We start from the raw sequence: 28,000 nt of genomic DNA, 5'->3' as shown, positions 1-28,000 counted from the left end.
ATTTCGCCTTCCCTGAGATGTTGCATTTATTGAATTGTCAATATTCTATCAGTCAAATCAAACCATAGGAAGTATCTCACAAAAGTGCACCAATGTGTATTTATGCACCAAAGCACTGATTCATTGTGGAACATTTCTTTGTCCTTTTAAAAAAAAAAAAAAAGTTCTGATCTGAACCGAATTGAATATTTGTGCTATCGGGACGTAATACATCATCTTTCATTGTAAAAATGTTTTTCTTCCCATTAGATGAAGAGGTCAAAATCTTCACTCGATACAAAGCAAAGAATTGTGCGCTATAAAGGTATTTAATATCTAATATTTTTGTGTGAAGATCACTTAGCGAGCAGGCAAACCCTCGGATGGACGGACGGATGGAGAGAGAGAGAGAAAGAGGCTCTTCCTTGCTTGAGGTTGCTGGTGTTTCAGTCTGAGCCTAAACAGCCTCACATCACCAGCAGATGACTCCTTTACTATCATTAACTATCATTAACCACTATTAACTCACTGTCAACACTTTCTGGATTATTTCCTTCGTAGAACCAGCCTTTTGTGACAGGTGAGTGTTTTATATATATATATATATATATATATATATACATTTTTCAAACTTATTCAGTCATGCAAATTATTTTTCAGAAATCTTTCTGATGAAAAGGAGATTTTTTTATATCTCTGTCATTGATAATTGTAATACCTCAACTCAGTGGAATTATGAATTAATAATTATCACAAATACCAGAGATAAAAATGCTAAATGTGTAACGTGAGCAGTGAACAAAGTTTCTTCACGCTGTTGATTTCCAAAACTTTTTATGTTTAAACTCTTTAATTTGACATGTAAGGTCATTTTTATTTAGAACTCCAATATTTCTATGAAACAACAAATTATGGACTAACTGAAATTACAGATGACTTTGTGGTTTTCAAAAAAAAATCTTTCTACATTTTGAAATATTTGCATGTGAAGGAAAATAGCATATTAGAAAAGAAGAAATTGGGAGAATTCAACAAATACTGTTGACAGCGAATGTGTTCACATACATTTGCAAAGAATTATATCAAGAGATCTTTTTCTTCAAATTAGTGTAATATTAGATAAATGATGTGCCACAGTCACTCGTGTTCTTATCCAAATGATAAATCTAAAATACAAAACTGTAATGAATATTGAAATTAAGAAATGAACTTTATATTATTCTGCCAGACACAATTTGGACTTAAAAAGGAATTTTCCAACTCAGAAGCCAAAGAAAAAAACAACAACAAATGAAGAATCAGCTCGAGCGTTTTCTGAGAAAAGTACCAAGCCGGTCATGGATTACGGTTGAAACTGATAAAGTCGGGTGTGTACGAGTAACGTGAAGCGACAAAAGAAGCAAACGCATGACTTCACCAAACTTCATCACACAGCAAAGTTCTTCTGCAGCTCCTTCATATTCTGGAGCCCAAGTTCACAATAAGCCAGCGTTTGAATTGGCTCTGTGTTGGAGTTTCTTTCTCGTGCACTGGTTTGTTCCAAAATAAACCCTCAACTGCAGACTCAAGACTTTTGGCCTTAACACCAGAACACTTCTCACAACGTCGTCAGTCTGGAAACCCAAAAGAAGTTTTGATTTGATCGAGAATTCTTATAAAACCACTTCATTATCAGAACAGAACGATAATTGTTGAGAAAGGTGGTGAGCAGACGCTTGAACCGCTTATTTTTGGATGTGATTTTCACAGATGAAGGTGGAGGGACGGCAGGAGGACGGGGAGTCTGGCGCGCCGTCATTAGACCGGGCCGGCGGCGGGGGAAGGGGCAGCCCCGGCTTGGCCGAGCACTGCATATCACGCCTGCTGAGCGCCGTGGAGAGCGAGCTGCAGGCCGGCCGGGAAAAGGGAGATCCCACGGAGCGGGAGCTGCGGGTGACGCTGGAGGACGCCGAGCTGTGGAGGAAGTTCCAACACATCACCAACGAGATGATCGTCACAAAGAACGGACGGTGAGCGCCGCCGTCTTTATGCTAGAAAAGCTCTGTCGGACTCAAATCAGGCCACGATGAAAAGAATTTTTTATTTTATCTTCGCCGTGAGGCTGTTCTGCGCAACTCGTTGATGCATTAGAACCTCTGCTGAACATAAACAGACCATTTTGGTCATGAGATTCCACCTGGAAGGGAGTGGCTGACCGGCGGAGTCCCATGTAAGGCCTACAAGGACTCCAGCAAACCTCCACCAACCCTGCCGCTGAGCAGTGGAGGCAGACAGAGAGAATTTGAAAATGCAGCCAAAATCCGTCAATCCGATGTATTTCACTTGTTATTGTGAAAAGAAGCTCTTTTTTAGCGCTCGGTCTGGACCAGCGGTTCTTGACCCTGTCGGAGGTCCTGAACGCGCATTCACCTTTATTGGGAAAATAAAATGTCATTTTTTTCAAAATTCAACAAATTCTACCGAGTTCTCTACCGAGTTCAAAGAATAAAAGCAGCAAAACCTGATTTCACACAGAAACAAAACCTTAATGATGAATATTTACTGCAAACCTGTTAGAAGTCTGCTGCTGCCTTGGAGGGAGCAGATCAGAAATGCACGGCTTCACCTTGCAAGAGCCACGCTCATGTCATTTTGGCAACAAAGTCTGTTCCTTTTCTTCTTTTTAACATCCTCGAAAAAGATGGTTTGCAAAGATAAGCCGGTGCCAGACTAGAATTGCTCAACTCGCCAGTGCAAATCATGCGGTTAGGACACCGTCTCCCATCAGGTTCCGTCATACATGTCAATCCATATCGTACATATTTGTCCGACCACTTGCTTTTTTGGCTTGACATCATCAGTATGTGGGGATTAAAAACAATAAGAAAGAGATCCTGCAGATCGTGCAGATCGTCCAAGCCTCGTCCAGCGCTCACCTGTGGCCGGTGGCGGCCGAGCGAGGCGCGTCATCACCTATCCCATGGGTCGCCGCGTGTCTCGACCTTCGCCGAACCCCCGGGGTTCGATACGACCCAGGCTGAGAACCACCGCTCCGGAAGGATGAAGGATATCTTCATAAACAGTAGGTTCACAAGAACCTCAGCCCAGAAAAGGTGGCATTCCTGGAGTGGAATACGTGAGGCGTCACCTGGCCTGGTCATCAGGCTTCGATTCCACCTCCGCAAAGCATTTTGCCCGTTTCCCCGCTTCATGCTGGAGATGCAGACCTATTTGTGGGAGCTGACGCCCGTTTCCATGAGCGGTGATAGTCGGATGCTCGCTCAGTTCTTCTCCCCGCTGAGAACACGGTGGTCAAGGCGGCTCAGACGAAGTGTCTCCTGTCAAGGTCCGGAACTCGGAAGCCCCGCCGCTCGACGGCCGGCCGGAGTCGGGTGATAAATCGACTCCCCGAGGCTCGGGAGGTTTCTTCTCACAGAGAAGCCGGTCCTGAGCGCAGGGAGATTTGGAAGTGCAGCCTAATCCGGCAGAGCTGGTGGACTCAAGGCTTCTGTTCGTCCACGGAACACATTGCTTGATGTCACCTGAGACCATCGCCGCTACGAAGGAACACGTACCAAATATCTTCTTCTTCTTTCGGCTTTTCCCTTCAGGTGTCGCCACGGCGAGTCAACTGTCTCCATCTAACCCAATTCTCTGGATCCTCCTCTCTCACACCAACTACCTTCATATCTTCTCTCACGACGTCCATAAATCTTCTCTTTGGTCTTCCTCCAGACCTCTTGCCTGGCAGCTCCAACTCCAGCATCCGTCTACCAATATATTCTCCATCCCTCCTCTGTCCATGACCCGACAGTCTCAGTCTGGCTTCTCTGACCTTCTCTCCAAAACATCTAACATGTGCCGTTCCTCCGATGGACTCATTCCTGATCCTCTCCATCCTGGTCACTCCCAAAGAGAACCTCAACATCTTCATCTCTGCAACCTCTCGTTCTGCCTGCTGTCTTTTGGTCATTGGAACAGTTTCTAGTCCAAACATCATCTCTGGTCTCACCACTGTCTTGTACACCTTTCCTTTTATTCTGGCTGATGTTCTTCTATCTCTTGGTACCCCTGACACTTTTCTCCACCCATTCCAACCTGCTTGGACCGTCTCTTCACTTCTTCTCCACCCTCTCCTACGCTCTGGACTGTTGACCCTAAGTACCTGAAATCCTCCAGCTTCTTGATCTCCACTCCCTGTAGCCTCACCGTTCCACCCGAGTTCCTCTCATTCACACACATATATTCTGTCTTGCTGCGACTAATTTCATTCCTCTCCTTTCCAGAGCATACCTCCACCTCTCTAGATGTTCCTCTACCTGTTGTCTGCTCTCACTACACGTACCATATATAAAATCCTATTTGTCCCTTTTTGTCTCAATCGTCGTTCGGTGAACTGGATTCTTCCGGGATGGATCCTGGCCGAACTTATCTGAAGAGTTTAATCAATTCGTGATCGTCAGAAAAAGCATTTAAATACACAACTGAGCAGATTATTTGAGGATTTGATTTTCCATGTGAAAAATGACCTTTTGTGTGTTCAGGCGGATGTTTCCGGTGCTAAAGGTCAGCGTATCCGGTCTTGACCCGAGCTCCATGTACTCCTTCCTGCTGGACTTCATTCCCGCAGATGGTTGCCGCTGGAAGTTTGTCAACGGTGAATGGGTGGCGGCGGGCCGGGCGGAGGCTCGCGGAGAAGGCCGGGGTCACGGAGGCATCTACATCCACCCGGACTCGCCCAATTTTGGAGCTCATTGGATGAAGGCGGCGGTGACTTTCAATAAAGTCAAACTCACCAACAAGGTCAATGGAGGAGGACAGGTATGAACCAGACGGTAAAACACTTCAAACACGCAAACATACACTGCTCAAAAAAATAAAGGGAACACTTAAAAAACACATCCTAGATCTAAATGAATGAAATATTCTTATGAAATACTTTGCTCTTTACACACTTGAATGTGCTGACAACAAAATCACACCAAAATGATCCATGGAAATCAATTGTATCAACCCATGGAGGTCTGGATTAGGAATCACACTCCAAATTAAAGTGTAAAAACAAACTCCAGGCTGATCCAACTTTGATGTAATGTCCTTAAAACAAGTCCAAATGAATCTGTGTTGCTTCCTGAGTGGACACTATGATTTCACACAAGTGGGATTGACTTGGAGTTACATTGTGTTCTTCAAGTGTTCCATTTTTTTTTTTTGAGCAGTATATAATGGCCGGATTAAACGTCGCTGCAATTTTTCAGATCGTGTCATTATTCTTAGAATAAAAATCCCACGAAGCCGAACCGGCGAGCACTAATGCTTCACACTCAGCGTTTCGTACGAGCGCCGCGTCTGATTCACGAGCTGCTTTCATTGTCCGGTCGAAATGTGAACGTCGGCTTGTTCGAGGTTGTGGACGTAGCACGACCACTCCTGCTGAAGAGCAGAATTAAATCCAGCGGTTACGTTACTGAACCAGCACTTGTTCTGTCGGCTGATTTAACCCCAAATAGCAGCAGTTTTCTTCAAAAAATGGGTCGGTACCAGTGAGGTGTGCTGAGGCTGATGGCCGGCGAGGCAAGGACTTCATCACAATCATAATTACAAGCATAGAGAGGAGCTTCTTCACTTGTGTTTAAAATCTCATATCAGCTTTCTTCACACATACAAACGGTAGCGCAAAAAAAAAGCACATTTTATGATAAAATTATTATGTTAAGTTATTTTACATTATTGTATATTAAGTTGTTATGGTCTTTCCTTTACTAATAATGAAGTCCATGTGCTGCTCCTTTTGGACAAACACATTGATAACTCAATTAAAGATGTTCTTGTTGTCTTTCAGTTAAAAAATACCTTTCTAGTGCAAATTGCTGATAAATATAACCACATATTTCTTTTTTTTAATGTTTTCTTTCCAAAATTGTCAAGTGAAGCCCGGCCTCTCCTGCATCCCCTTCCTGCACCTCATTCATTCCTACAGATACTTTATACATGAATTTAACCTGCTTGATCTAATCTGTTTTTCCTAATGTGTGTGTGTGTGTGTGTGTGTGTGTGTGTGTGTGTGTGTGTGTGTGTGTGTGTGTGTGCGCGTGTGTGTGGTCTCCTGTGTACTCGGGATCCACTATGATTTATTTTTGACTTGGAACACTTAAACAAGAGAGAAATTCTGATGATCTGACCAGCGAGTCTCGGTCATTTTTCCCATAAATTCATTTTCAGAGTTTGGAGCCTTTGTGTTTTTTGACAGAAGTCTTTCTTTCCATCTTCCAACCACAGAGTCGCTCGTTCCACCTCACAGACTTTCCTAAGATCAGATATGTCTTGTCATTAAAAGGACGCATAGCTCTTTATCCTGTGTCGTGCTGTCACGAAAAAACAAAACAAAAGTGATAATGTAAGATAAATATTCACATTTTTCCACCGATCTGATATATAAATGTATGTTCTGTATGATTCCAATTATGTTTTAAATGTTCTCAAGAACAAAGTCACTCATTTCCTGATCAAATGTAAGCCAACGTCCGCACTCGAACTCCCTCACAAACTGCGATCCTTTCTGTTTCCCAGCATGTCCCCTATAGAATGTTTGCAAAAAGACTTATTATGTTATTATACACGCCACCGCCTTCTACAAGCTGCGTTATGTCTTTAGCGTCAGTGTGTGATAAAATTATTCTCGCTGATGGGAAAATAAACCGTAGAGAAAAGTGGTGAGGTGAGGCTGGCAATAACTGTGCCTCACCTGCAGGGGGCGAATGTGAGTTAGCAGGTGTGAGTGACTGCTGTCCCTCCAAATAAAAGAAAACAAGGAGGACTTTTACGGCAGAGTGACGGAGCTTTTGGTGGAGAGGGGAATGCACGTGGGCTTCAGACAGAAATAAAGAAAAAAAACACAAATTGCTTTTTAGTTTTATAAGATAATGAAATGACTCCCTCGGGAACAAGAAGCTCTTTCAAGTTCTCACAGTTGTAAATATCTTTCCAAAGGACTTTATTTCAGCGCTTGTGTCTTCAGCCAGGCTTTTGTGACGTCACAATTGGATGTCTGTCGTGGATTTTACAGTAGATACAGTAGAGAAGGTAGAGTAGAACCCAAAGGAGCTGGAGAAGCATCTCCAGGGATCCCATTTACTGTGTCACCTCATTCTGGAAGAAAGAGAAAAAAAGTCATTCATCCTCTTTTTTTTTGTCCCCCCCCTTCACACACACACACACACACACAAACAAATATTCAGAACTAATGCTAAATAATGAAGAGCTGAGCCAAACTATATACAAGAGCAAAACAGAGGAACACACTCAAATGAAAACAGATAAATACTAAACATGTGCAGATGTTGCACATGAGACACTGAAAGTGAAAGTTTCTCCTGTTTGAGTGTGTGTGTGTGTGTGTGTGTGTGTGTGTGTGTGTGTGTGTGTGTGTGTGTGTGTGTGTGACGATCCCCTCCACTGTTAAAAAGAATTCCTGCATTGTGTGAGTGAAGGATGTTGAGGTTCTCTTTGGGAGTGACCAGGATGGAGAGGATCAGGAATGAGTCTATCAGAGGAACAGCACATGTTAGATGTTTTGGAGAGAAGGTCAGAGAAGCCAGACTGAGATGGTTGGGTCATAGAGAATATATTGGTAGACGGATGCTGGAATTGGAGCTGCCAGGCAAGAGGTCTGGAGGAAGACCAAAGAGAAGATTTATGGACGGAGTGAGAGAAGATATGAAGGTAGTTGGTGTGAGAGAGGAGGATCCAGAGAATAGGGTTAGATGGAGAAGGTTAACTCTCTGTGGCGACACTTGAAGGGAAAAGCCGAAAGAAGAAGAAGAAGAAGTGAGTGTTCTTCTCCATCCTGGTCCTCCTCTTCCCTCGGTTTCTCCATCAGAAGAAGAAACCCCCAGGCATTGAGTCAAATAAGGTTTTAAGGAACAATCCCTGCATGTCATACAGAAATCCGTCAGTGTTTCTCTTATTTCACCCTCAATGCTGTGGTGGCAGCAGACGATGCCGTCCTGAAGCATCTCCAAGACCTTTGCTTCCTGTCCATATTGAACCTGATGCAATGGGCTGAAGACCATATTGTGAGACACGTCTGCGGCAGAGCGGGTGAAAAAGGACTGAATTCAGATGATTCCACCCCGGAGCTCCACCCTGCTGGATCAGAATCCCCTGTCCTCGCCCACCAGGGTGGTCCGCAGGTCCAGGATGTGCGGTGGAGGTCCGGACCTGCAGGCGCCGGCCCGATCAATGCGATCTGGATCCTGAAGGGGTGGGACGGGCAGCTCGGGGGGATTTGGGGTTCCAGAAGGGGCTTCGGAGCAGCGTCGGGTTGTTTTGTGTCGGGTTCTTTCCCGGTCAGAGGAGAGCTCGGAGCCGATGAAAGCTTTTTCAGATCCCCAAAAGTTTCTTTTGACGTTGCTCTGCGACCTCCTGCAACCGTCCTCCATTCCTCTCTCCCCCTCTGGAACTTTCTTTGCTCTTCTCCCGGACCGAGATAGCGTCATGTGTGTTGTTGTTCTTGTCTTTTGGGGGCAGCTTCTATGTCCAGATGGATTCAGTGTTTGTTGTTTCATTCTTCTCGTCAGTATTGTAGGAACCTGGCACGGGGACGAGATGGCCACCGTCGAGTCGGGTTAGGCGTCTCCTCAGGCCTCGTTGGTTTCTGAGATGACACTCCAGAAGTGGGAGATGTTTTGCCTGGTCTCAGAAGCCACCAAGGTACCGGCAGATCCCACACAGGTCCTCCGTGGCATTTGGAGTGGGTAGGATTTTCTAGTGTCAGGTGTCGGACCGACAGACTTTTCCATTTTGGGGAAAAGGGATGGAGAGTTCCGACTCCAGGGAAGGCAGAGTTGGGTTCCCCTCAAGCTTTTTTTTTGTTGGAACTCTCGGTCCTCTGGTGGGACAGCGGACTTCACGTCCAGGATTCTGGCCGTCCGTCCACCGTCCGTCCGTCCACCGTCCGTCCGTCTCCCTCCCTTTCTCTCTTTCTCTGCTGAGTGGGCGAGCGACCGCCACCTCTAATAATCCACTTCAGTGGCTCTTCTTGCTCACTTCACCTGCTCGCCCCCTCGTAACCACGGGAACAGGATAAACAGCTCTTAATTGGTCGGCGGCGGTTTAATGCACTTCCTGTAGAGAGCTGCTCACACACACACACACACAGACACGCAGACACACACACTCACACGCGCACACACACACACACCGTCTCTCTCATGCAGCACTACAAAATTGGCAATAATGTTGTTTATATTTACCCCATTACGCTTGTCCAAACACACACTCGCAGACACACATGCTCGCGCTCTGGCAGTAATGCAGCGCTGGAACAGAGAGCGCGGCCGTAATGAAATAATTGCTCAGCTTATTTGTGCATTATGGTAATTATGTTTTTACTGGGAAATTAATTTACCCATCATGCTTCAGGTGGATGAGACAGAAAGAGGTAAACTATATTCAAAAGGAACCCACACACACTCCAGCTAATGTGGGCACACACTCATACAAAAACACACACGCGCACAGAGAAGCATGCGGGCACACACACACACACACACACACACACACATGCGCGCTGACTCGGAGGTCAGATGTGAAGCAAGCCTCTCGATCTGAATAGAAAACTGTTTGTTTTTGTGTGTCGTCTGAGGACCGGGATTGGTTAATTGGGGCTCGTTAGTGTGGGGGGGCAGATGGATGAAAGGGACGTTTGGAAAGACAAAGGTGGCAGCTCTCCATCCGGCTACACACAACTTTTACCAAATTGTTTGGAAAGTTTTTATACGACGGAAGAAAGACAGGGGAGAATAACAGGATACTGACTTTTTTCATGACAAAATCATCTTTTGCCTTCGGTCCGCACTGATAAAAGGGAAAAAAAAAATTGATTTTGACACTGAAATCAAAAGCATTTTATGATATGTGAGGGAAAGATGTTTAAAAGTGTACGTTTATGAACACAAAATATTCAAAGTCCAAATTCATGTGAGCTTCCTGACCCTTTGATGCCGCGATGCAGCGTCTTAAACCTCTGGATCCTATCAACTGTTAATCTTTAATTCAACACTTTCTAATGAATTACGCGTTTTAGGAATTTGTCATGCATTATTTAATTTTTTTTATTTTGGTATTGATGGTATTCCTGAAAAATAAAATATATGAGTGGAACCTTATTTTCCTTTGATTTCAAATGATGTAAAGAGAAAAAGCACACTGTCATTTTCTCCGGAGAGACTGATTGTCAAGCAAAATTTACTTGCAAGTTTGAAATGACTTTATATTTTCCCTCATCCTGTCTACTGTTTGGTAAAAACATTGTTGTTTACTTCATTGGGTTATAGTGTTATTTTACCACTATAATTTTACTTTTATTGAAGAATTCCCCCCACGAATAGAATGTAAAACAATTGGATCGACTGTATTTTTTTCGCAGATGCTCTGGTCATATTCCTAATTTTAATTTTTTGAGATGTATATACATATTTTATATTGCTCTAAATTGTAACATATATAAATATATATATTCTTTTTAATTTGTTTTATTTTTTAATATTGTGACTTGTTATATATAATCAATTATGGTCTAACAGAGAAACCATGACGTACATTGATGTGTGTTTATATATATATATATATATATATCCATGTGTGTGTGTGTGTGTGTGTGTTTATGTCGTAGATCATGCTGAACTCCCTCCATAAATATGAACCACAGCTGCACATCGTGTGTGTCGGCGCTCGTCATCGTCTGGTTTCCAACATTTCCTTCAAGGAGACTCAGTTCATCGCTGTGACGGCCTACCAGAATGAAGAGGTACGCCGTGAGTCCGATCCGCACCGACCTAAAGCCTCAGAATCAAGTCCGGATGGAATTACATTTGTCTTTAACCAGACGTGAAAGATTTGTGCAAGGATTTGAATTTGGAGAGGAAAAAAATATAAACGTCATGCAGGAGCAAACAGCACTACGGCGATCATTAGCCATGACGGAGAAAGGTTTGCATCGGTACCGTTTTGGACGGACGGACTCGAACACAACGGTTCAGAATTCACAAAAACAAAACAAATAATCAAATGGTTTTCGATCTCAGTGCCCCGGGCCGCCGGGCAAACACAACCTTTGGATTTGTAAACGGTCCCGTCAAGGGTCAACAAAAGTTATTCTGTAATTCTTCTGGGTGGTTTTATGGTTCCGAACGAATCCCTTCAGTCTGACGGGACGGAAACAAACCAAAACTCAACTGTTTTTGGTTTGTTTCCATCGCAAACAAAAGTTCCAGGATTTGTTGACATGTATGTATACATGAGCCCCAACAACAAATAGAGGAAATGAAATAAACTGGTTGTAGTGAACAATAAGAATAAACCATTTGTTTGTCTGTCAATGTGTGTGTGCATATTGCGGGTGGATGTGTGTGTAGATCACCTCTTTGAAGATCAAGTACAATCCCTTCGCCAAAGCCTTCCTGGACGCCAAGGACAGGTACGGAAACCGCCTTTCCCGATCACCCGTGTTTATTCCAAACCAGGATGTTTGGTGTTGCTTAGCTTTTAATGTTACAAGCTCAAGGACTTTATCTTTACGGTACGCAGGAACCCGGGCGGACGGACCTTAGGAGAGCCTGCTGAGAACCGGGTCGGGATCAACCCCTGTGAGTCTGGAAACTGTTCGGTCGATGGTTTTTATTTATTTACTTACTTACCGCCACTTCCGGACTACCTGAATAGCAGCCGGCTAAAGATACCTAAATAAATGTATGTGTCCATATAAAGGCCGTATTTGTCTCTAAGCTGCAGGTGTCCACCGTGAAACATGAGATATTTACACGCAAACATTTTTTAAACTTTTAATGAAATCCATAGCGGCAACATCCACACATGCGTACTGGAAATGTTGTTTTCCAAACAGTGGCTGTAAGACGGCCGGTGAATAAAATGAATCCATAAATCCATAAATTAGCCGCATTGCTGTTTAAGCTGCAGCGTTCAAAGTGTGGGAAAAAAAGTAGCAGCTTCCAGTCTGGAAATGATGGTATTTACCTACTTAGTTACCCCCGATTGCCCCTTGGGGACAAATAAAGTCTTCTGATTTGTGTTTGCAGTCGGCCATATTGTAATTTGTCAAACTTTATTGTATTTACAACGTTTTGTCACATTCGAAAAGGACAAATATCTCGTATTGGACGTTTTTTTTTCCGTTAAAGCGATTGTGCGAGACGGTCGAATGAATGAAATGCGAGCCGCCGATCAGCACGACTGAGTAAAGTTTGCGTCTGCGTTTCCAGGCTGGTCTCTTTGCTCGGCCGGAGGAGGCGGTCCTTTCTCGTACGGCGGCGGCCTCCCGCTGACATCGCATCATCACCCCGGATATAAACATCACGGTTACCCCGGGCGACACTCGCCTTACCCTCCGACCTACCTGCCGCATCGCTCGCACCCCCCAGGTATTGAGTTCATTGTGGTTGATAAGTATGTTTTTGCATGTTTTGCTCCAATATTTTTTTTTTTTACAATCAAGCTCGGTGTCGCCCTCCTGTGCAAACACTTCTTTTCCCTCCAGCTCTTCCTTTCTGAGGTCACCACGGCCAATCGTCAGCCTCTCCTCTCTCGCCAACTAACTTCACGTCTTCTTTCTCCACGTCTATAAATCCCTTCTCGTCCTCCAGTCTGACCTCAGCATCCTTCTCTCATTATATTCATCCTCCCTCTTCTGTCCGTGTCCAAACCGCCTCAGTCCTGAACATCTCCCATGTGCCGGACTCAATCCTGATCCTATCTATCCTTGCTCCTCCCAAAGAGAACCTCAACATTTCCACGGCCTGCTGCCTTTTCCTTGAGTATCTGAGCCAAACGTCATCATCAGTCATTTGATAAGATAAGATAAGATAAGATAAGATAAGATAAGATAAGATAAGATAAGATAAGATAAGATAAGAACAACTTTATTTATCCCAAAGGAAATTGAGTTTCAAGCAAAACATAACAATAATAGATAATAGTAGGACGGAGGGAGAATAAGAAATACAATAAAATATAAAGTGTCAAATTTAAGGCTGTCAAGTGTTTTAAGGTCTTAAAAAGTACAAAGATTTGAAGATTCCCTTCGGCTGAAGGAAGAGGAATTAAAAAGTCTGATAGCCTCAGGTAGGAAAGACCTCCTGTGGCGTTTAGTGGATTTGTAGTGGATTTTTAGTGGATTTGTCGTCCACCCCGGCCCGCCGGCTTGTACGCCTGCCTTGATGTCGGCGAGGTCTGCGGAAGTTTCCGCTGCCGCACCTGTGAGGAGGCTCTGCACCCCGTGCCAGCTGAGGAGCTTAGCTTCTGCAGGACGTCGGCCCACCGTTCGTACTCTCGGTCCCGTCGTCTCGCCTTTCGTCTTCACGTCCTGCTCCCCCTTCCCCTCCTCCGCTCCCTTTCTGACCCGCCGGAGCCAGACCTCCTCCTTTACCCTGTGGGTTAGTTTTACTTCAGATTTATTAATTTATACAATTCTCTCTTTTTTTTTTATTCTTCCCATTTGCCTTCCAACGGCCCCTCGGGGATAAATAAAATTTTTCCGATTCTGATTCTGAACCCGGTATGGAAATCACAGATTTCCCCAGCACCTCCAGGTTATCCTGGTGGGGGGGTTTGCTCCGTTATCGGAGGCTTCTGGTGCCCAGCTCTCCGGGGTATTTATGAGGCATTTTTTGGATTGTGATTCTGATAATGTGGGTTTCAGTGACCTCCAGAGCTGGAGGTCTCAGACATGAAGATGCTGAGGTTCTCCGAGGACCAGGAATGAGTCTCTCAGAGGGACGACACATGGTAGATGTTTTGGAGAGAAAGATGGTTGGATCATGGACAGAGGAGAGAGAGTGGAGATATTGGGAGACGGATGCTGGAAGTGGAGGTCTAGAGGAAGAGCAAAGAGAAGATTTATGGACGTTGTGAGAGTAAATGAAGGTCACTGGTGTGAGAGAGGAGGATCCAGAGAAGAGGGTGAGATGGAGAAGGTGGATTGACTGTGGAGACCCTGAAGGGAAAAGACCAAAGGAAAGGAAGAAAATTGAATGTAACCACTGGCACTTGCCTAAATTCAATAAAAAACAATTTTATACAGCTCTTTTCCTTAAAACACACCTATTACATACTTTTTCTCACTCATACTCTCTTTTCTGATGTGTATTTGGAGTTCATGCTGTATCTAAACTTTCAGTTTATTTGTACTTCAGACGACTCAATGCACATCATGATCAACGATGGGATAAAGATTCATTCTTGTTACATACATTTGTGCAATTCCGCTTGTATTTCTTCTTCTAATCATACGCTTCTGATATAAATCATTAAATATCACCTGTTGTGCACAAACAAACATATGAAACTTGAGAAAAATAGAAGTCATTTTGCAATTATTCATAGCAGTCCTTTTATAGTGAGCGTTTGTATCATTTGATACAAATATAACATCTTGATTTTATGTCCTCTAAATGAACCCGAAGCAGTAGGTTCCTGAACGCTCTCATAATGGTGCTGTCAGTTTGCCTATCTGAAGGTGTTCAGATGTTGCCTGAAGGTTGGAGCAGCTCCTCTCCTCACCAGGCCTCCACCTCCTCCACCTCCCTGCCTCTGAGTAGCACCACTTCTTCTTCACAGCCTCCTCCTGCTCCTCCAAGCTCCAGGTAAAGCTCTCGCTGCACAGCCTTCTGTTGACATCTGACAATGCATCAGCAAAATAATTCCTTGATATGTGTGTGTGTGTGTGTGTGTGTGTGTGTGTGTGTGCATTCCCATGTCAGTCAGTATCCCTGTTTGTGGCCCGTTGGATGCAGCGAGCTCAGTCCCTCCGGCTCCCCGTGTACCAGCCTCCATGGACCCGCCATCAGCAGCGAGAACCTCATGCATCCGTCAGGTCACGCTCGCGTGTCCGGAGCCGGGTGGCCGCCGGGCCCGACACACTCTTTCTGAGGAGGGACGAAGTAACTACATCCGTGATCTACTTTGACCCGGTCAACCTCGGTGATGGATAACACGGCTCATCGTTCGCACCGGCTTGTTGATAACTAAACATCAACTAAAAACATAAAACGAAAGAAACAAACTGATTATGTTGATCCCTCAAACTTCCCGTCTGCTGGAAAACCATCACGCTAATTTATCACGTAAATGATCCAATAATTCACTCCCATTAATCAATCAACAATCAGGCACAAAATCCACAGGGTCGCTGTATTACAAGCAATCACTCATTATCACTTGTTCGACCGGCGCCACAAATCCATCGTATATTATTCGTTATTTATTAATTGCCGTGGTGAGAATGGTTGGGCAAACCGGTTTCTAACATTGTTCTCAAAAAATGACTGCCGTTTGTTTGGTAGCTCTATTTGTTATTCGTAAAATTATTATCAATGTTACTTCATTGTGATCAAATTTGCCCCTGTGACCAAAATGTTCTGGGATGTGTTGGTGCCATCAGGTGGTCACACACTCTGCTTTGTAGAAGAACCACGGATTTGTTTCTGTGTTTAAACCGTACGTCAGCAACAGAACGGCAATGAGAGCTTTTTGGATCCCGATCCACAATCACCTCTTTGGTTCTGTGATTTTCAGCCAAATGAATCATTCTGAAAAGTAATTCCTTTCCAGGTTGTTGCTGCCATGCGTCGCTGTCAAGTGTCTTTCTGTGTCTGAAATAAGCAAATGAATAAAATGTAAAAAAATATGAGAAATTAAACATCACATTGTGCAATTTCTACATATATACAGTAGCTCTCTCTGTGTGTGTGTGTGTGTGTGTGTGTGTGTGTGTGCATGTATAATTCATAATAATTGATGCTTTATTAAATTGAATATATATATATATATAAATATATATACTTATAGACTAAGTACATATATATATATATATATATACGTGAGTGTGTGTATTTATTTATTCATATTTTTAATACTTGGAGGTAAAATCTTTTATTTTGAAGTTCATAGCGGAAGTAGCTATTTGCAACCCGGATAGTGTTTCTGTTTTTCATTGAATGGACAGAAACTTAAATAGTCGATGAAATTGTTATTTTAAAGGTACACTATATGTGTGTGTGTGTGTGTGTGTGTGTGTGTGTGTGTGTGTGTGTGTGTGTGTGTGTGTGTGTGTGTATGTTTACCTACCTATATGTATATATGTGTATGTGTGTATATATAATTAAGAATAATTTATACTTTATTTTATATTTTACACACACACACACACACACACACACACACACACACACACACACACACACACACAAATACATATGAAAACATTTTATTTATTTGTTTTCTTTATTTGGAGATAAATCTTTTATTTTGAAGTTCCCAGCGGAAGTAGATAGTCGCAACCCGGACGTTGTTTCTGTTTTTCATTGAATGGACAGATATTTTAATCGTCGATGAAATTGGCGTTTTAGAGGGTAAGTTTATATTTAAATTAGTTTGATATAATTGTATCGGCTCTTGGCTTGTTGTTTGTAACTCTTAATATTTCATGTGACGTTGAGTTTAATGTGGAAGCGTTTGAAACGTATGCTAACAGTTAGCATCCAGTGTGCCGTTACAAGTGGCCGAAGGGCTGCGAATCTCCAGAGCTCTGGATCATCGCTCTTTAGAACATAATCTTTATAAAATTAATGAGTTGACCTCATTAAAATCAAGCGTTAATGGAAAAGAGAAATGATGGTATTCAAGAAATGGATCGAAACAGTATCTGCACCCACTTGTATCCCGGTTTGCAGTGGGATCTGAGTGCAAAGCTCAGAAAAAAAAAATATAGCATTCAGAGGCTTTTCTTTGCTACTAATATCTTCAAAATCATATATATTAGTGCTTCCAAGTACGATAGAAAATTAGTTTTTACATCTCAATGTGGAGACATTTTCATTGTAAGTAAGTGTATATTTATCAATATTCTAGTTCGTCTGCAAACACCTAATTCTTCATATTCAACAAGTTCATTACACTCACCATAAATTGTCATTTTTTACTCCTAGTGTTCAAATTATTTAATGAGATATGTAAGCGGGTATTTTATCTTAGACATTCATGGATAGTTATTGTTTTCTCTATATCACAGTCACCGCAGACAAAACTCATCGTTTTGCCCATCCATAGACGTTTCATGTGCAGTCATAGATGTATATTAGTGTATGTTAATATTTCTTGTTTAGTTTTGTCCTTGTTGTCATTGCTGCTGTTAAACATTGAGTTTCTGTCTTGTTTTATTTTGGTTTGATTTTGTAACCCCATTTTGTTTGTAGTGTTCCTATCTATATTATAAAACAATGTTTTGAATTGTATACCCACTCATTTACTTTTTAGAATTAATGTACTTATCTTCAGTAATGCCATTTAGTTCTTATCATGATAGTCAGAATAAGTGTGATATGTATAGAAGAAATCAGAAAGATTCCCAAGGTAAGTCACAAGAATAAGATTAAAAAAATAGATATAAATCTTGAATTTTGATAGATTTTGCTTCATTCATGAATTCTGAACTTTTTTGATAAGTGCTTCATTGTTGTTTCTATTTTCCAGGTGGAAGATTGCGGAGGACGGACCGTGCCATGGCTCACATCACCATCAACCAGTACCTGCAGCAGGTGACCTCTGACCTCTGTTCGTCAGACGTCATTGAACAATGAAAAAAAAACAGGTTTTAGTGAGGTTGGATATTAATCTGACTTTATGAACCCACAACCTGAGATGCGGCGCTTTAGCGTGACTTGGCTGTTGTTTGCTGCATCATGAAACCCCTTCACCCAAAGCCATTTTTCAATAGTAGTTGAGCGACTGCTTGCAAACTGAATATTTCAAAATATGAGCAAAGGACAGGGGGAAGCTACTCACAAACCCTATGATTGCAAACGTAATGAGACTGTAGAGAAACATAAAGTGATTTGTTATTGACGGCACGCCAAAGCTGTGCTTGGCCCATGAAAAAAAAATGTCATTTTTCATTTTTCATGGGCATTTTATTCCCATGTCAGAAAACTCGATTTGTATTAAAGGCAGTGGAAGCAGTGAAAGCTTTTTGTGATGTTAAATTTAATGGGAGTTGCCGGTGTGACAGGTTTGTGAAGAGGGAAGCACCTATTACGCACAGAAAAACATGGGTTTCACAAAAGATGAAGAAAGAATTTAGACAGTCCAATTGCACTGTAAGTTGACAAAAAGACAGTCTGGTTTCAGCGGCATCTTGTGCCGATGCAACAAAACTGCTGTCTCTTCTCATCCCAAGAAATAAAAAACGTAAACTGTGCCATGTGTAAACACGATGGGCGATGAAGAACTATAAGAAATGCATTTGTTTCAGTGGCCGTTAATAAACAACGTGGGACATATGTGTTTATTAACTGACAGAACCGCTTTGTTGGACAGGTTTACGAAGCCATTGACAACCACCAGGGGGCCGTCTGTGCGGAGCTGCTGTCCTTCAAACACCCACATGTTGCTAATCCTCGGCTGCAGGTCACAATCTGTCCCGTCAGTTCCCCAAACCGTTGTGAGCGCTAAGCCTTACCTATGTGTTTGCGTGTGCGTTTGTGTTTCAGTTGGCGAGCCCCGAGGATAAATGTCAGCAGGTTCTCGAGCCGCCGTACGATGAGATGGTTGCTGCTCATCTCAGGTACGGCTGGATTTATTTCTTGGTCAACCCAGGGATCAGTATTCCAAAGTACATCGTTCATTTATTTGTAACACGACAGGTGCATCTATGCAGTGGACAATCATGACTTCATCGAAGCCTACAAGTTCCAGACCATCGTCGTCCAATATCCTTTAAGAGGATCTTACACAACCCACCAAGTCACACACACACACACACACGTTGTCAAACGGATTCATCCAAGCCCGCTGCATAATTTATTGATCGATAACCAGTACTCCCTTGACTGTCACGTCCTTCCTAAGAGCTCTGCAGTCCCACAAGGAGGAAAACTGGTGAGTTTTAATCCCTGTCAGCATAAACTGTGGGGGTTTGTGACGCCATTAGCCTTGTTTAGAGAAATAAGGGGACGCTTGGAGCTGGATAGCATTCTTTCCTTGTGGGCAGCCCGTGTCAGTGCAGCGTCTTGTATTCCAGGGCTCTTCCTGTGATGTTCTCGGTCACGTTGGATCTCAGGATTTTCGCCAACAATGTCAGTAGGTTCTGCGATTTTAACCAGTTAGCGGATCACCTCAGTGGACTGTAGATGACTGGTTGTGTGCGTTTACAGGCGCAGCAGCAGCTCCAGAAGAAAGGCAAAGGTCGGCCCAGTGAGATGCTGGAAAAGGCAGCAGAGCAGCTGATGAGCTGCTTTCGGGTTTGTGCCAGTGACAAGTGAGCACCTGGAATAAGCTGTTTCGTAGGAAAACCGTCTGTGCTACTTTAATTTTTCGATATGATCCACAAATGGAAAGAGAAAGAGTTGCTGTATGATAACATTTCAAAGCACTCAGGAGGCTCTCTTATGGCACCTGCTTTGAAAAATAGGGACAGTTAGCGGCATGTCAATAGCAGATCTCAAGTGTTTGTGATGTCTTGTCTTGTGTTGAATGACCAACGTTCTTCATCCATTCATGTCCTCACAGTCGCGCTGGCATCAAAGACTCAAAGAAATGGGGTATGATGTTCCTGAGCAACCAGCTGTTCAAGATCTATTTCAAGGTCCGTTTGTCTCGAGTTCCTTGTGACTGATGAATGATTCACGGATGATAATAGTAACCAAATGAAAAAAAACAATTATAGCACATTTTATTAAATGTATCATGTGTCTACACGTGCATTTTTTCGAGCAAAGCCTGAATAGTTTGAGATGTTGGAATACGATCGTTAATCACAAACACGATCGTTTTGACACCGACGTGATGTTGTTTTGATGATGTCGCCAACAGATCAATAAGCTTCACCTGTGCAAGCCTCTGATCCGAGCCATCGACAGCTCCAACCTGAAGAATGAATACAGCCTCGCCCAGAAGGTCACATACAAGTACTATGTGGGCTGCAAGGCCATGTTCGACAGCGACTTCAAGCCCGGTACCTCCTCTTTCATTCCTCCCTCATCACTTTCCACCACGTTCTAACAAGCGGCTCCTCATCTTCCTCCCTCATCTTCCTCCCTTAGCGTCCTCATTACCTTCGTCCTCATCAAGTGTCGTTTGCAGAAAAATACTTTGCAGTATGATCAAATTTGATGAATCACTAGATAATCAATGTAATTTATGTTATTCAAAATTGTATCCGGTACATGGACTTTTGTCTGACAAACTGATAATTGACAAAAATTAATTGATGCAGGTGTTGTTATAATAAAGAATTAGCACAAAAAAGTTCACAGCAAAAAAATACATAATTATTGCAAACTGAGGCTTCCAATTACCCTCTAATAACTTAAAAAAAAAGACAAAACTAATTTTATCTGTGATATATGTGTCTTTGACTGACAACTAAATTCCAAAAGTGAGCCAGCTTTTCAATCTAAATAGGCAATATAAATAGCATTTTGATTTGGCAGTATATTCAGCTGAAATCCTCCGTCCTGGAGGAAAAAATCCGGACGATCTAACTCTTCAAATTTGAACGTATGGTCACATTTTGCTCTGCAGCCGAGGAGTTCCTGTCCTATTCCTTCCACCGCTGCCATCGCTCCAGTCAGAAGAACAAGAGGATGATCCTCATCTACTTGCTGCCCGTCAAGATGCTGCTGGTCAGAAACTTTCCATTCTAGCCCGTTTGCCGGCAGTCAGAAGCTCCCGGTCAGGCTGGTACTTCCGTTTCAGGGACACATGCCGACGCTGCAGCTCCTCCGCAAGTACGACCTCATGCAGTTCGCCGACGTCACCAAGGCTGTGAGGTAAGAGCCGCCTCGGACGGGAGCAGCATCATGCAATGTGGACCTCATGGTGTGTGTGTGTGTGTGTGTGTGTGTGTGTGTGTGTGTGTGTGTGTGTTGGTGTTCTGGTCAGTGAAGGGAACCTGCTGCTGCTAAACGAGGCCTTGACCAAACATGAAACCTTCTTCATTTGCTGCGGCATCTTCCTCATCCTGGAGAAGCTGAAGATCATCACCTACAGGAACCTCTTCAAAAAAGTGTGAGTTTTTGAGGGGCTTTTGCAGCGCTTGCTGTCGGGACTCGGTGCTACCGCTTGGCACTCGTACCAAAATCCATCGGAGTAATGCCATGGTGTTTGCCTCCGTCCTGTCACAACTTGCATTCTTCTGCCATCATTCAGAAAGGAACACTGTGGTAGTACTGAAGGTAAACTGTGCAAAGTGTGTGCCGTGTTCAGTGGGGTATCCTGGCTTTTGAGCTGAAGTACACGAGACATCAGGCCCCTCCCGGGACTCGTGTGTGACCGGGATTCTAGTGTCGGTATGAAACCAGACCGGGCTTCCGTTGAATCAGGGCCGCTGTGGGTTTCTGACAGGTCCGACAGCTTTAGACCACCATCTGAATGCAGCTTTGGGTTTGTTTGTCCAGACCATGTGTGGGTCAGGAGAAGGTGTGTGACCGTCTGTGTCTACCTCTGGGTGTCCCCTGGGGGGGGGGGTTGACATTACGGGGCCCCAAAATAGGTTCCAGGTATTCGGCCTCCGTAACTGAGCCGTCCATGCTGGTTTTCCTGGGCCGCCGTCTCAACAGCCAAGCTTTTTTCAAGGTTTGGGGAAGGCAGAACATCATGCACGGGCTCCTGGAGGCCTGCTCTCTGCATTGGGAGATAATTACTCTCTGAGAGGCTCATGACGCCTAAAGTTGTGGAAACATGGAGCTACGATGTGATTCATTTACAAGGAGGTGGGCTTTAACCTTAGAAAGGAGGAGGAGCGGCTCACGAGTCGAGCTTCATATGAGTGATAAAGCTCCTCCTGGATCTGAATTTCAAAATCGAATTGGTTCAAAAATGATGGTTGAATATGAAATGGTCGCTGTTAGTTTACCGTTTCTTTGAGATGAGATGGAAACCTCCCACTCCCGTCTTCAGGTACCTGCTGCTGAGGACCCACCAGCTGCCGCTGGATGCCTTCCTGGTTGCCCTGACGATGATGCAAGTGGACGGCATTGACCTGGATGAGGTTCAGTGTATTGTGGCCAATCTCATCTACATGGTAAAGAAACACACACGCACACACGCACACACACACACACACGCAGACGGCAACTAAATTGCCTGTTTTCTTCCAGGGCCACATTAAGGGTTACATCTCCCATCAGCACCAGAAGCTTGTGGTCAGTAAGCAGAATCCCTTCCCTCCTCTGTCGTCTGTCTCATAGTCTGGACGTTCCACGGCACCACCACCTTTTTTTACCGAGTTGTGTAAATAAAACATGCTGGTTTGTACCTCTGTTGTTTGTGCGAGTGTTTCTCTGCTGCATTTGACACGTGGGTGTTTTTTGGGGGTTTCTGAAGTCTTTGAGGTGCTGGTTGTTTTCATTTCAGAAGGAGCTGAAATCATTTCTATGGTGGATAATGCAATTATTTACTTTTATTATATCATATTTTGTGAGATTGTCTTTTGGGGTGGTGATGTAATTATATATGTTAACATGCAGGTCTTTACAAAGTAGTATAAATGAGAACACACATATAAATGTGTTTGTTGTTGATTATATTTTTATCATAATATATTGCTCAGCATTATGATCATGTTTATTTGCCTCTGGTTTTCCCCTTTTTTTTTTATTGGTTTGATTTGCTATCATTTGTAATGCTATAATGACACACCTATCAACAACACACGTTTCTTTTTTACAATTTTTATTTTCAACAATTGTTACAGAAGATGAAGAGCATCCTTTCTCCTGGGATTGAGGACCGTCTAATCAGAATTTGCCTCCTGGACGTTGGAGACGTCTCACAAGCGCTGAGACATTTATGTACAATTCATTCTTTGCGACGTTTGACTCGGAGAGGGTTTAAATGTTGCAGAAACACCGTCGGGTGTCTCAACTTGGAGCGTCTTCCTTTGCATTTTTGAGGCTTCTGACCAATATGTTTTCATCTTTACAGATTTTCAGGAAAATGTCTGTCTTTGTGATTCTTGCGCCCCTGGACCGGCAGGCAGCCGGACGCGAGCGGTGTCGTTGAATTGATTTATTTTTGTTTAAGTCAACTGCGGATGCGGCGAGTCCGTCTTCAGTGCACATAGGGTGGCTGTGTGGCGGGCGGGGTCCCGCGGTCCTCGACGGCCCTCATGTTCGCCCGGATCCACGCCAGGTGTCGGGACAGTTTGGTGAACACGGAGCCGGCCCGGTCGCCGCGGCAGTCCTCCGACGACGAGGTAAGAATCCCCGTGAGAAAAGCCGTTCCTTCTTCCACCGAGGCCACCGGCGTCCCCGGGCTCAGCTTGCCGCATCGCCGGATCTGGTCCTCGTTCTCCGACGCTGCCGCGTTGGGTTGTGTGCTCGCTCCGGATCTATCCGGCGTCCCCTGGCTACTTGTAAGCCTCGCCGGTGCCCACCGGCCTCCGTTCTCCCTCTTCATGCAGAACATTTTGTTACTGAGCGGATGCGAAACGTTGAGGCTGCCGCGACATTCGTCCAGCGCCATGTAGAAGAGATTCTGGCTCTGTGCCGGGGTGGTGCCCATCCTCCCAGGATGCATCAGGATGTTCTCGCTGAAGTCCTTGGTCGGCAGGCACAGGTGGATGACTTCCGGGCTGTACAGTATGGGTTCCAACAACTCCAGGAAGGCCAGGTCGTAGTCGTGGCGCTCTCTATCGAAACGGTCGTGGATGGAGATGGACTGAACCTGAAGCAGCTGCTTCTTGTTACCTGGGAAACAAAAAGTCACGATGAAACGCCCGGTAGACGGTTAGGCGGACATAAATATCGCCGGCTTAGCATAAAGGCACGCCGGAAGTAGCCCGGCTAGATGTGAAATTTGCGATATCTCGTGAAATCAAATACCGGTGACGACAAAGACGTCAGAGGGTTGGAGTTTAGACTCCAGACCCTGCGGGAGGCAGTGGGCGGCCGTCAGGACGGAGCGTGGGCCCACCAGCGCGCCCGCGCACAGCTGCACCCCCTCGCTGTCTATCAGAAACACCTGAAAATGCAGCACGAGAGGCGAAACTTCAACGTCAGACAGCGATTGATCGTAACCACGGATTCCCCGCAGGGTAGATTTCAGCCAGAGGGTTCAGAAATGATGTGTCGGTAGCCTGTATCTTGGCCTCACCTGCCAGGGACAGGATCCCTGGTGGCAAACCTCCAAAGTGCTGTTGGAGGTGCCGGGAATTCGTCCACAGGGGAAAGTGACTGCAACCAGAGGAGAGATTGGACTGAGCAGGTTTTTGTTTTTGTTATTTGACTTTTTTGCTTTTTGTTTTTGTCTGGAGTCGCGGCACCTTCAGGGATGCAGCTGCGTCTGTCACTGTGCAATTTAAAGCCCTTCATGCAGGAGCAGGTGAAGGTGCGGAAGGATGGCGAGCACAGCTGGTGGCACGCCATCGGCCCGCCGGTCGGACATTCGATGATTTCTGAAACACAATAAATTCAATAGTAGAGTTATAATTTCAGGTTGATTTTTTTTTTTTTTTTGCATTTGTCACATCGATTGACTTGTTTGTTTAATTGGCAAGAATTGCCAATTTTTCAATCTTCAAAACATGGGGCATCAGAGGTATATCTGCAAATTATCACAAAATTACAGGCAAATTTGCAGCTAGAAATTCTGCCAGAGTACGTTAGATTTGAGATTTTAACAAAAGGCAGTTTAGCTGTGAACCAGAAGTGAAAAAAGCAGCAGGTGGAGATACAATAAATACAATTAACAGAACGATAAAGAAATGAACATTATGACATGGTATATATATGTCATTAATATACTGGTGATTCACAGATTGGGTCCTGTATTCATATCACACAGATGATAATATGTCAGGCTTTAGGCGGGAACTATGGACATCCTTTACAAGAGGAAACAGGCGGATGATAAGATATAAGGTAGTAAAATGATTGACTAGTAAGTCATTTATTTACAAATAAGTGAAATTTTTTGACCATTTCAAAAGAAACAAGCATAAGCTCTAACAAGGAATCCACCTCGCCTTCAAGTATCTATATATTCAAATGTCATGAAAGCAGCAACTAAATACAATCCTTACTGAAGTGAATTTAAATATCATATTGTTATTGGACCTGTGTGACTAAAATTTCAAAGCAAATTCCGATGCGAGGGTCATTCAGGCCTGAGTGAGATTTACTTCACCTACTACGGGGATCTTGGTTGCGACCGATGGCCCCTCCGTGACCTCCGATACCTTTCTGTGCTCGCAGATGGGTCCGTCATGGCTGGGCGGACAGGAGCAGGAGAGACCGTCAGGACTCTCCACGCATTTCCCCCCGTTGAAGCAGCGGTACCAGTTGCAACCTCTATTGCCTGCAATCGGAGACCGGGGTCACCAACGTGCGCCGAACCCGCAACAGCGCGAGGGGTCGTCCGCCGCCGCCGCCGCCGCCTCAGGTTTGTGTAAACAACTCAAACTCACCGTGGTAAGTCTTCCAGAAGGATAACTGTGGAGACACAAACAGCGGAACCGTCAACATTACGGCGGAAAAACCCTGGACAAATCAGTGCGTGAGAAACGTGTCTGACAGTCTTGGCGTCGTGTTCGAAGCACTCCCGCGCTTCCTCGTAGTTGCAGCGCTCCTCGTAACACTCCCGCTCCAAGTTCCCCGGGAGAATCTCCTCCAGAAGGAACTGGTTTGCCCGCCGCGACCGGAGGAACACACTGTGGGGACCTGCTGCTGGGATCCGCACTGCAGCAGAACACACACACAGTGACCACCGGCATCCCAAACGGTGAAAACCCGGGGTCACGTATTGACATCCCAGAGTTAGAACACACACACACTCACTCACAGAGGCCAGCACTTGTATAACACACTGACATATCTATACAAATTTATAATATATAAGAAAATATCATTGCGAAGCGACCACGCTGGTCATTTGGAATAAACCCGGTGTGAGTGTGTGACGGCTCGGCAGCCGTCAATAGAAGCTAAACGGGATTTTTCTGTCGAAAGTCAGAAATCGGTCATTCATACTTGTGAAAAAAAAGAGCTGGTCGTAGCGGTTCGAGACTTGGTCACCGCGGCTACTCGTGACTTCCAATGCTTCGCGTAGAACATTAAAATTATTTAGGCAACATAATCAACGTGACATTCTGATACACAATGTTGTAAAAAGCATATTTTGGCAACCAATCTGATTTCAGACTTGCATTTTTTCCGAATTTTTTTACAAATGAATAGGCGCTTCCATTCGTTTATTTAGTCGATTTGCACACAGCGGCCGACAAATAGTGAAGGTTCTCTGCCTTACCGTCTCCTTGGGAAGACACCTGGAGGAAGCAGATGAGGAAGGCGAGCCATGGAAGCGTGGCCTGACCACGGAGCAACATGATGCCGTCTGCCATCACAACGATTGAACACTCACGTGCACACGCACAAGCACTCAAATGTGCGCAAACACACGCGCGCACGCACACACACACACACACACACACACAAGCTGTCAATAGATGAGACAAATAAGGCGACTCCCAGAAGGAGAAGCTACATCCAGTTTGAAATGAAGTGAGTTGATAACATTTTGAAAAACAAGCAGCCAGATTTGTGGTTTGATTCTAAATGCGTCGCTGGACTGAGGCCGAGCTCTTTGTTCATGGGTTCTTCTCGTGTTTTTGCGGAGGAAACTAAAAATCCCGTGTCTCTTAAAAAGTAATTACCTTTGAATCAAATCCCAGCTGTTTCAGCAAAGAGTTAATGTTCTTCAGTCAACAGTTGCGCGGTGGACTTTGGCCTTGTTTCATCAAATATACGCCGACCCTCAAACCCACCTGTTTGTTCGAACCCAACAAATGTCATCATTGCAACCAATGACTCAAGATATGTGAAGTGCAGCTTCTCTGTGTACAGAACATGACATGAAAATGTAAAAACAAGCTGCTTTTCAAAGTTAAGCGAAACCCAGATGTTTTGAAACGGTGTTTTCAGCAGGTGTGCCCATTCCAAAATTTAATTTCAACAAGAAGTTAAGACAACAAGGGGTTCCAGAATCTTCTGGGACCTCCTCGACTTAAGGTCTTTAAGGAATTAAGGTCTTAAAGGACACTGCGATGATATGGCGTCTTTTGTGGACGTCATCTGATGACACAGGAAGGTCTAGTATTGATCCCACGGCTGGAACGATATGTGACAAAGAAGTAGAAAACAATGAAATAATATACAGATTGCGTCTGTTCTGGTAAATTTAGATTAATGTCTGGACACTCCAGTGCCTCATTTAGTTTTTAAATAAATCATTGTTAGTGACACTCTCTGTAAAAATAGAGCCATACAGGGACCTCTGCTTGCACCCGTCCATTTCCATATGGTTCCTCTTTTATTTCCTCTATATGATGCTCCTGAACCCCTGAAGCTATGGAAGTGTCACAAAGTGTCATCCTTCAAACTACAAGTTTTCCTCCCGTCATTCGTGAAAAGTCCCAAGTTCAAATCCTCGATGCCGACGACCAGAATCCCATTACATTTTGAGAGTGTTCACACAAAAACTTATATTTTACACTTTTCAATATGACCACATATTTGAAAGCAACAGTTCATAATGTAAATGCAAATGTAAAATGCAGAATTTTTCAGAACCCAAGGTTTGGACACTTAAAGAGCACGTGCAAGTTTCCAGACTGAGGTCACATGCATTATTTCTCATGTCTCAAATACTTAACAACACCGTCACCACCAACAACAGCAAAGTCAGTGTCATTGTGATTTTTAATTGTGCTACAGAATCAGCTCAGGGGAATGAATTTAAAAAATGACATTATTCACACATGAGTATTTCATATTTTATAAATGACCCCACTTGTTTTCAATTGCACAGAAAATAAATAAAATCGAGCTTTGAACAAACGCGATATCGATAAGATCTCAAATCCCCTCGTAGTTTTGAATGATTTCATCTTGTACTTTGGTCACATATTGATAGTTATGTTTGAAACATGAAGGACCAACAATAGAACCCTGAGGAACTGTGCAGTTTTAGC

General features: G+C 44.0%; 3 protein-coding genes across 5 annotated transcripts; 2 read left to right on the top strand and 1 right to left on the bottom strand.

Moving 5' to 3' along the window:
- Positions 1-533: 533 nt before the first annotated feature.
- Positions 534-15,469, top strand: tbx19 (T-box transcription factor 19). The gene is made up of 9 exons (XM_086148661.1): positions 534-559; positions 1,729-1,988; positions 4,503-4,779; positions 10,634-10,768; positions 11,376-11,437; positions 11,548-11,606; positions 12,240-12,398; positions 14,492-14,618; positions 14,736-15,469. The coding sequence occupies exons 2-9, from the start codon at positions 1,729-1,731 to the stop codon at positions 14,902-14,904; spliced, it is 1,248 nt and encodes a 415-aa protein (XP_086004787.1). The 5' UTR covers positions 534-559; the 3' UTR covers positions 14,905-15,469.
- An 820-nt stretch (positions 15,470-16,289) lies between these two features.
- pcid2 (PCI domain containing 2) lies at positions 16,290-22,291 on the top strand. 3 transcript variants are annotated; one of them, XM_086148660.1, is made up of 15 exons: positions 16,290-16,385; positions 17,506-17,570; positions 18,349-18,438; positions 18,522-18,595; positions 18,675-18,740; positions 18,879-18,909; positions 19,052-19,106; positions 19,185-19,288; positions 19,540-19,615; positions 19,843-19,984; positions 20,554-20,654; positions 20,728-20,801; positions 20,914-21,039; positions 21,931-22,054; positions 22,131-22,291. In XM_086148660.1, exons 3-15 carry the CDS (start codon positions 18,416-18,418, stop codon positions 22,218-22,220), a joined length of 1,086 nt encoding a protein of 361 aa, XP_086004786.1. In that variant the 5' UTR covers positions 16,290-16,385; positions 17,506-17,570; positions 18,349-18,415; the 3' UTR covers positions 22,221-22,291. The 3 variants fall into 3 exon arrangements, with proteins under 3 accessions (XP_086004786.1, XP_086004785.1, XP_086004784.1); XM_086148659.1 differs by having other exon boundaries at positions 18,868-18,909; XM_086148658.1 differs by having other exon boundaries at positions 18,868-18,909; positions 19,022-19,106.
- A 396-nt stretch (positions 22,292-22,687) lies between these two features.
- On the bottom strand, positions 22,688-26,459 carry prozb (protein Z, vitamin K-dependent plasma glycoprotein b). Its single transcript, XM_086148662.1, has 8 exons — positions 26,278-26,459; positions 25,546-25,709; positions 25,439-25,463; positions 25,159-25,329; positions 24,296-24,427; positions 24,127-24,206; positions 23,856-23,994; positions 22,688-23,720 (listed from the first exon to the last, which is right to left on the bottom strand). The coding sequence occupies exons 1-8, from the start codon at positions 26,369-26,371 to the stop codon at positions 23,083-23,085; spliced, it is 1,443 nt and encodes a 480-aa protein (XP_086004788.1). The 5' UTR covers positions 26,372-26,459; the 3' UTR covers positions 22,688-23,082.
- Positions 26,460-28,000: the final 1,541 nt, after the last annotated feature.

This window comes from Fistularia commersonii, chromosome 6 (assembly GCF_037954325.1).
Source record: "Fistularia commersonii isolate RoL2024-O1a breed Wild chromosome 6, RoL_Fcom_v1.0, whole genome shotgun sequence".
NCBI lineage: Eukaryota > Metazoa > Chordata > Actinopteri > Syngnathiformes > Fistulariidae > Fistularia > Fistularia commersonii.
This window is presented reverse-complemented; position numbering and strand designations above follow the sequence as displayed.

Coding starts and splice junctions, on each gene's coding strand:
- pcid2 (XM_086148658.1), top strand. CDS start 17,535: ATGGCTCACATCACCATCAACCAGTACCTGCAGCAG. Junction 20,655..20,727: donor TGCCCGTCAAGATGCTGCTG/GTCAGAAACTTT, acceptor CTTCCGTTTCAG/GGACACATGCCGACGCTGCA. Junction 21,040..21,930: donor AGGAACCTCTTCAAAAAAGT/GTGAGTTTTTGA, acceptor TCCCGTCTTCAG/GTACCTGCTGCTGAGGACCC.
- prozb (XM_086148662.1), bottom strand. CDS start 26,371: ATGGCAGACGGCATCATGTTGCTCCGTGGTCAGGCCACGCTTCCATGG. Junction 25,710..26,277: donor GGTGTCTTCCCAAGGAGACG/GTAAGGCAGAGA, acceptor GTTCTGCTGCAG/TGCGGATCCCAGCAGCAGGT. Junction 23,721..23,855: donor TGACGTCTTTGTCGTCACCG/GTATTTGATTTC, acceptor TTTGTTTCCCAG/GTAACAAGAAGCAGCTGCTT.
- tbx19 (XM_086148661.1), top strand. CDS start 1,729: ATGAAGGTGGAGGGACGGCAGGAGGACGGGGAGTCTGGCGCGCCGTCA. Junction 1,989..4,502: donor ATCGTCACAAAGAACGGACG/GTGAGCGCCGCC, acceptor TTGTGTGTTCAG/GCGGATGTTTCCGGTGCTAA. Junction 11,438..11,547: donor TTCCTGGACGCCAAGGACAG/GTACGGAAACCG, acceptor TACGGTACGCAG/GAACCCGGGCGGACGGACCT.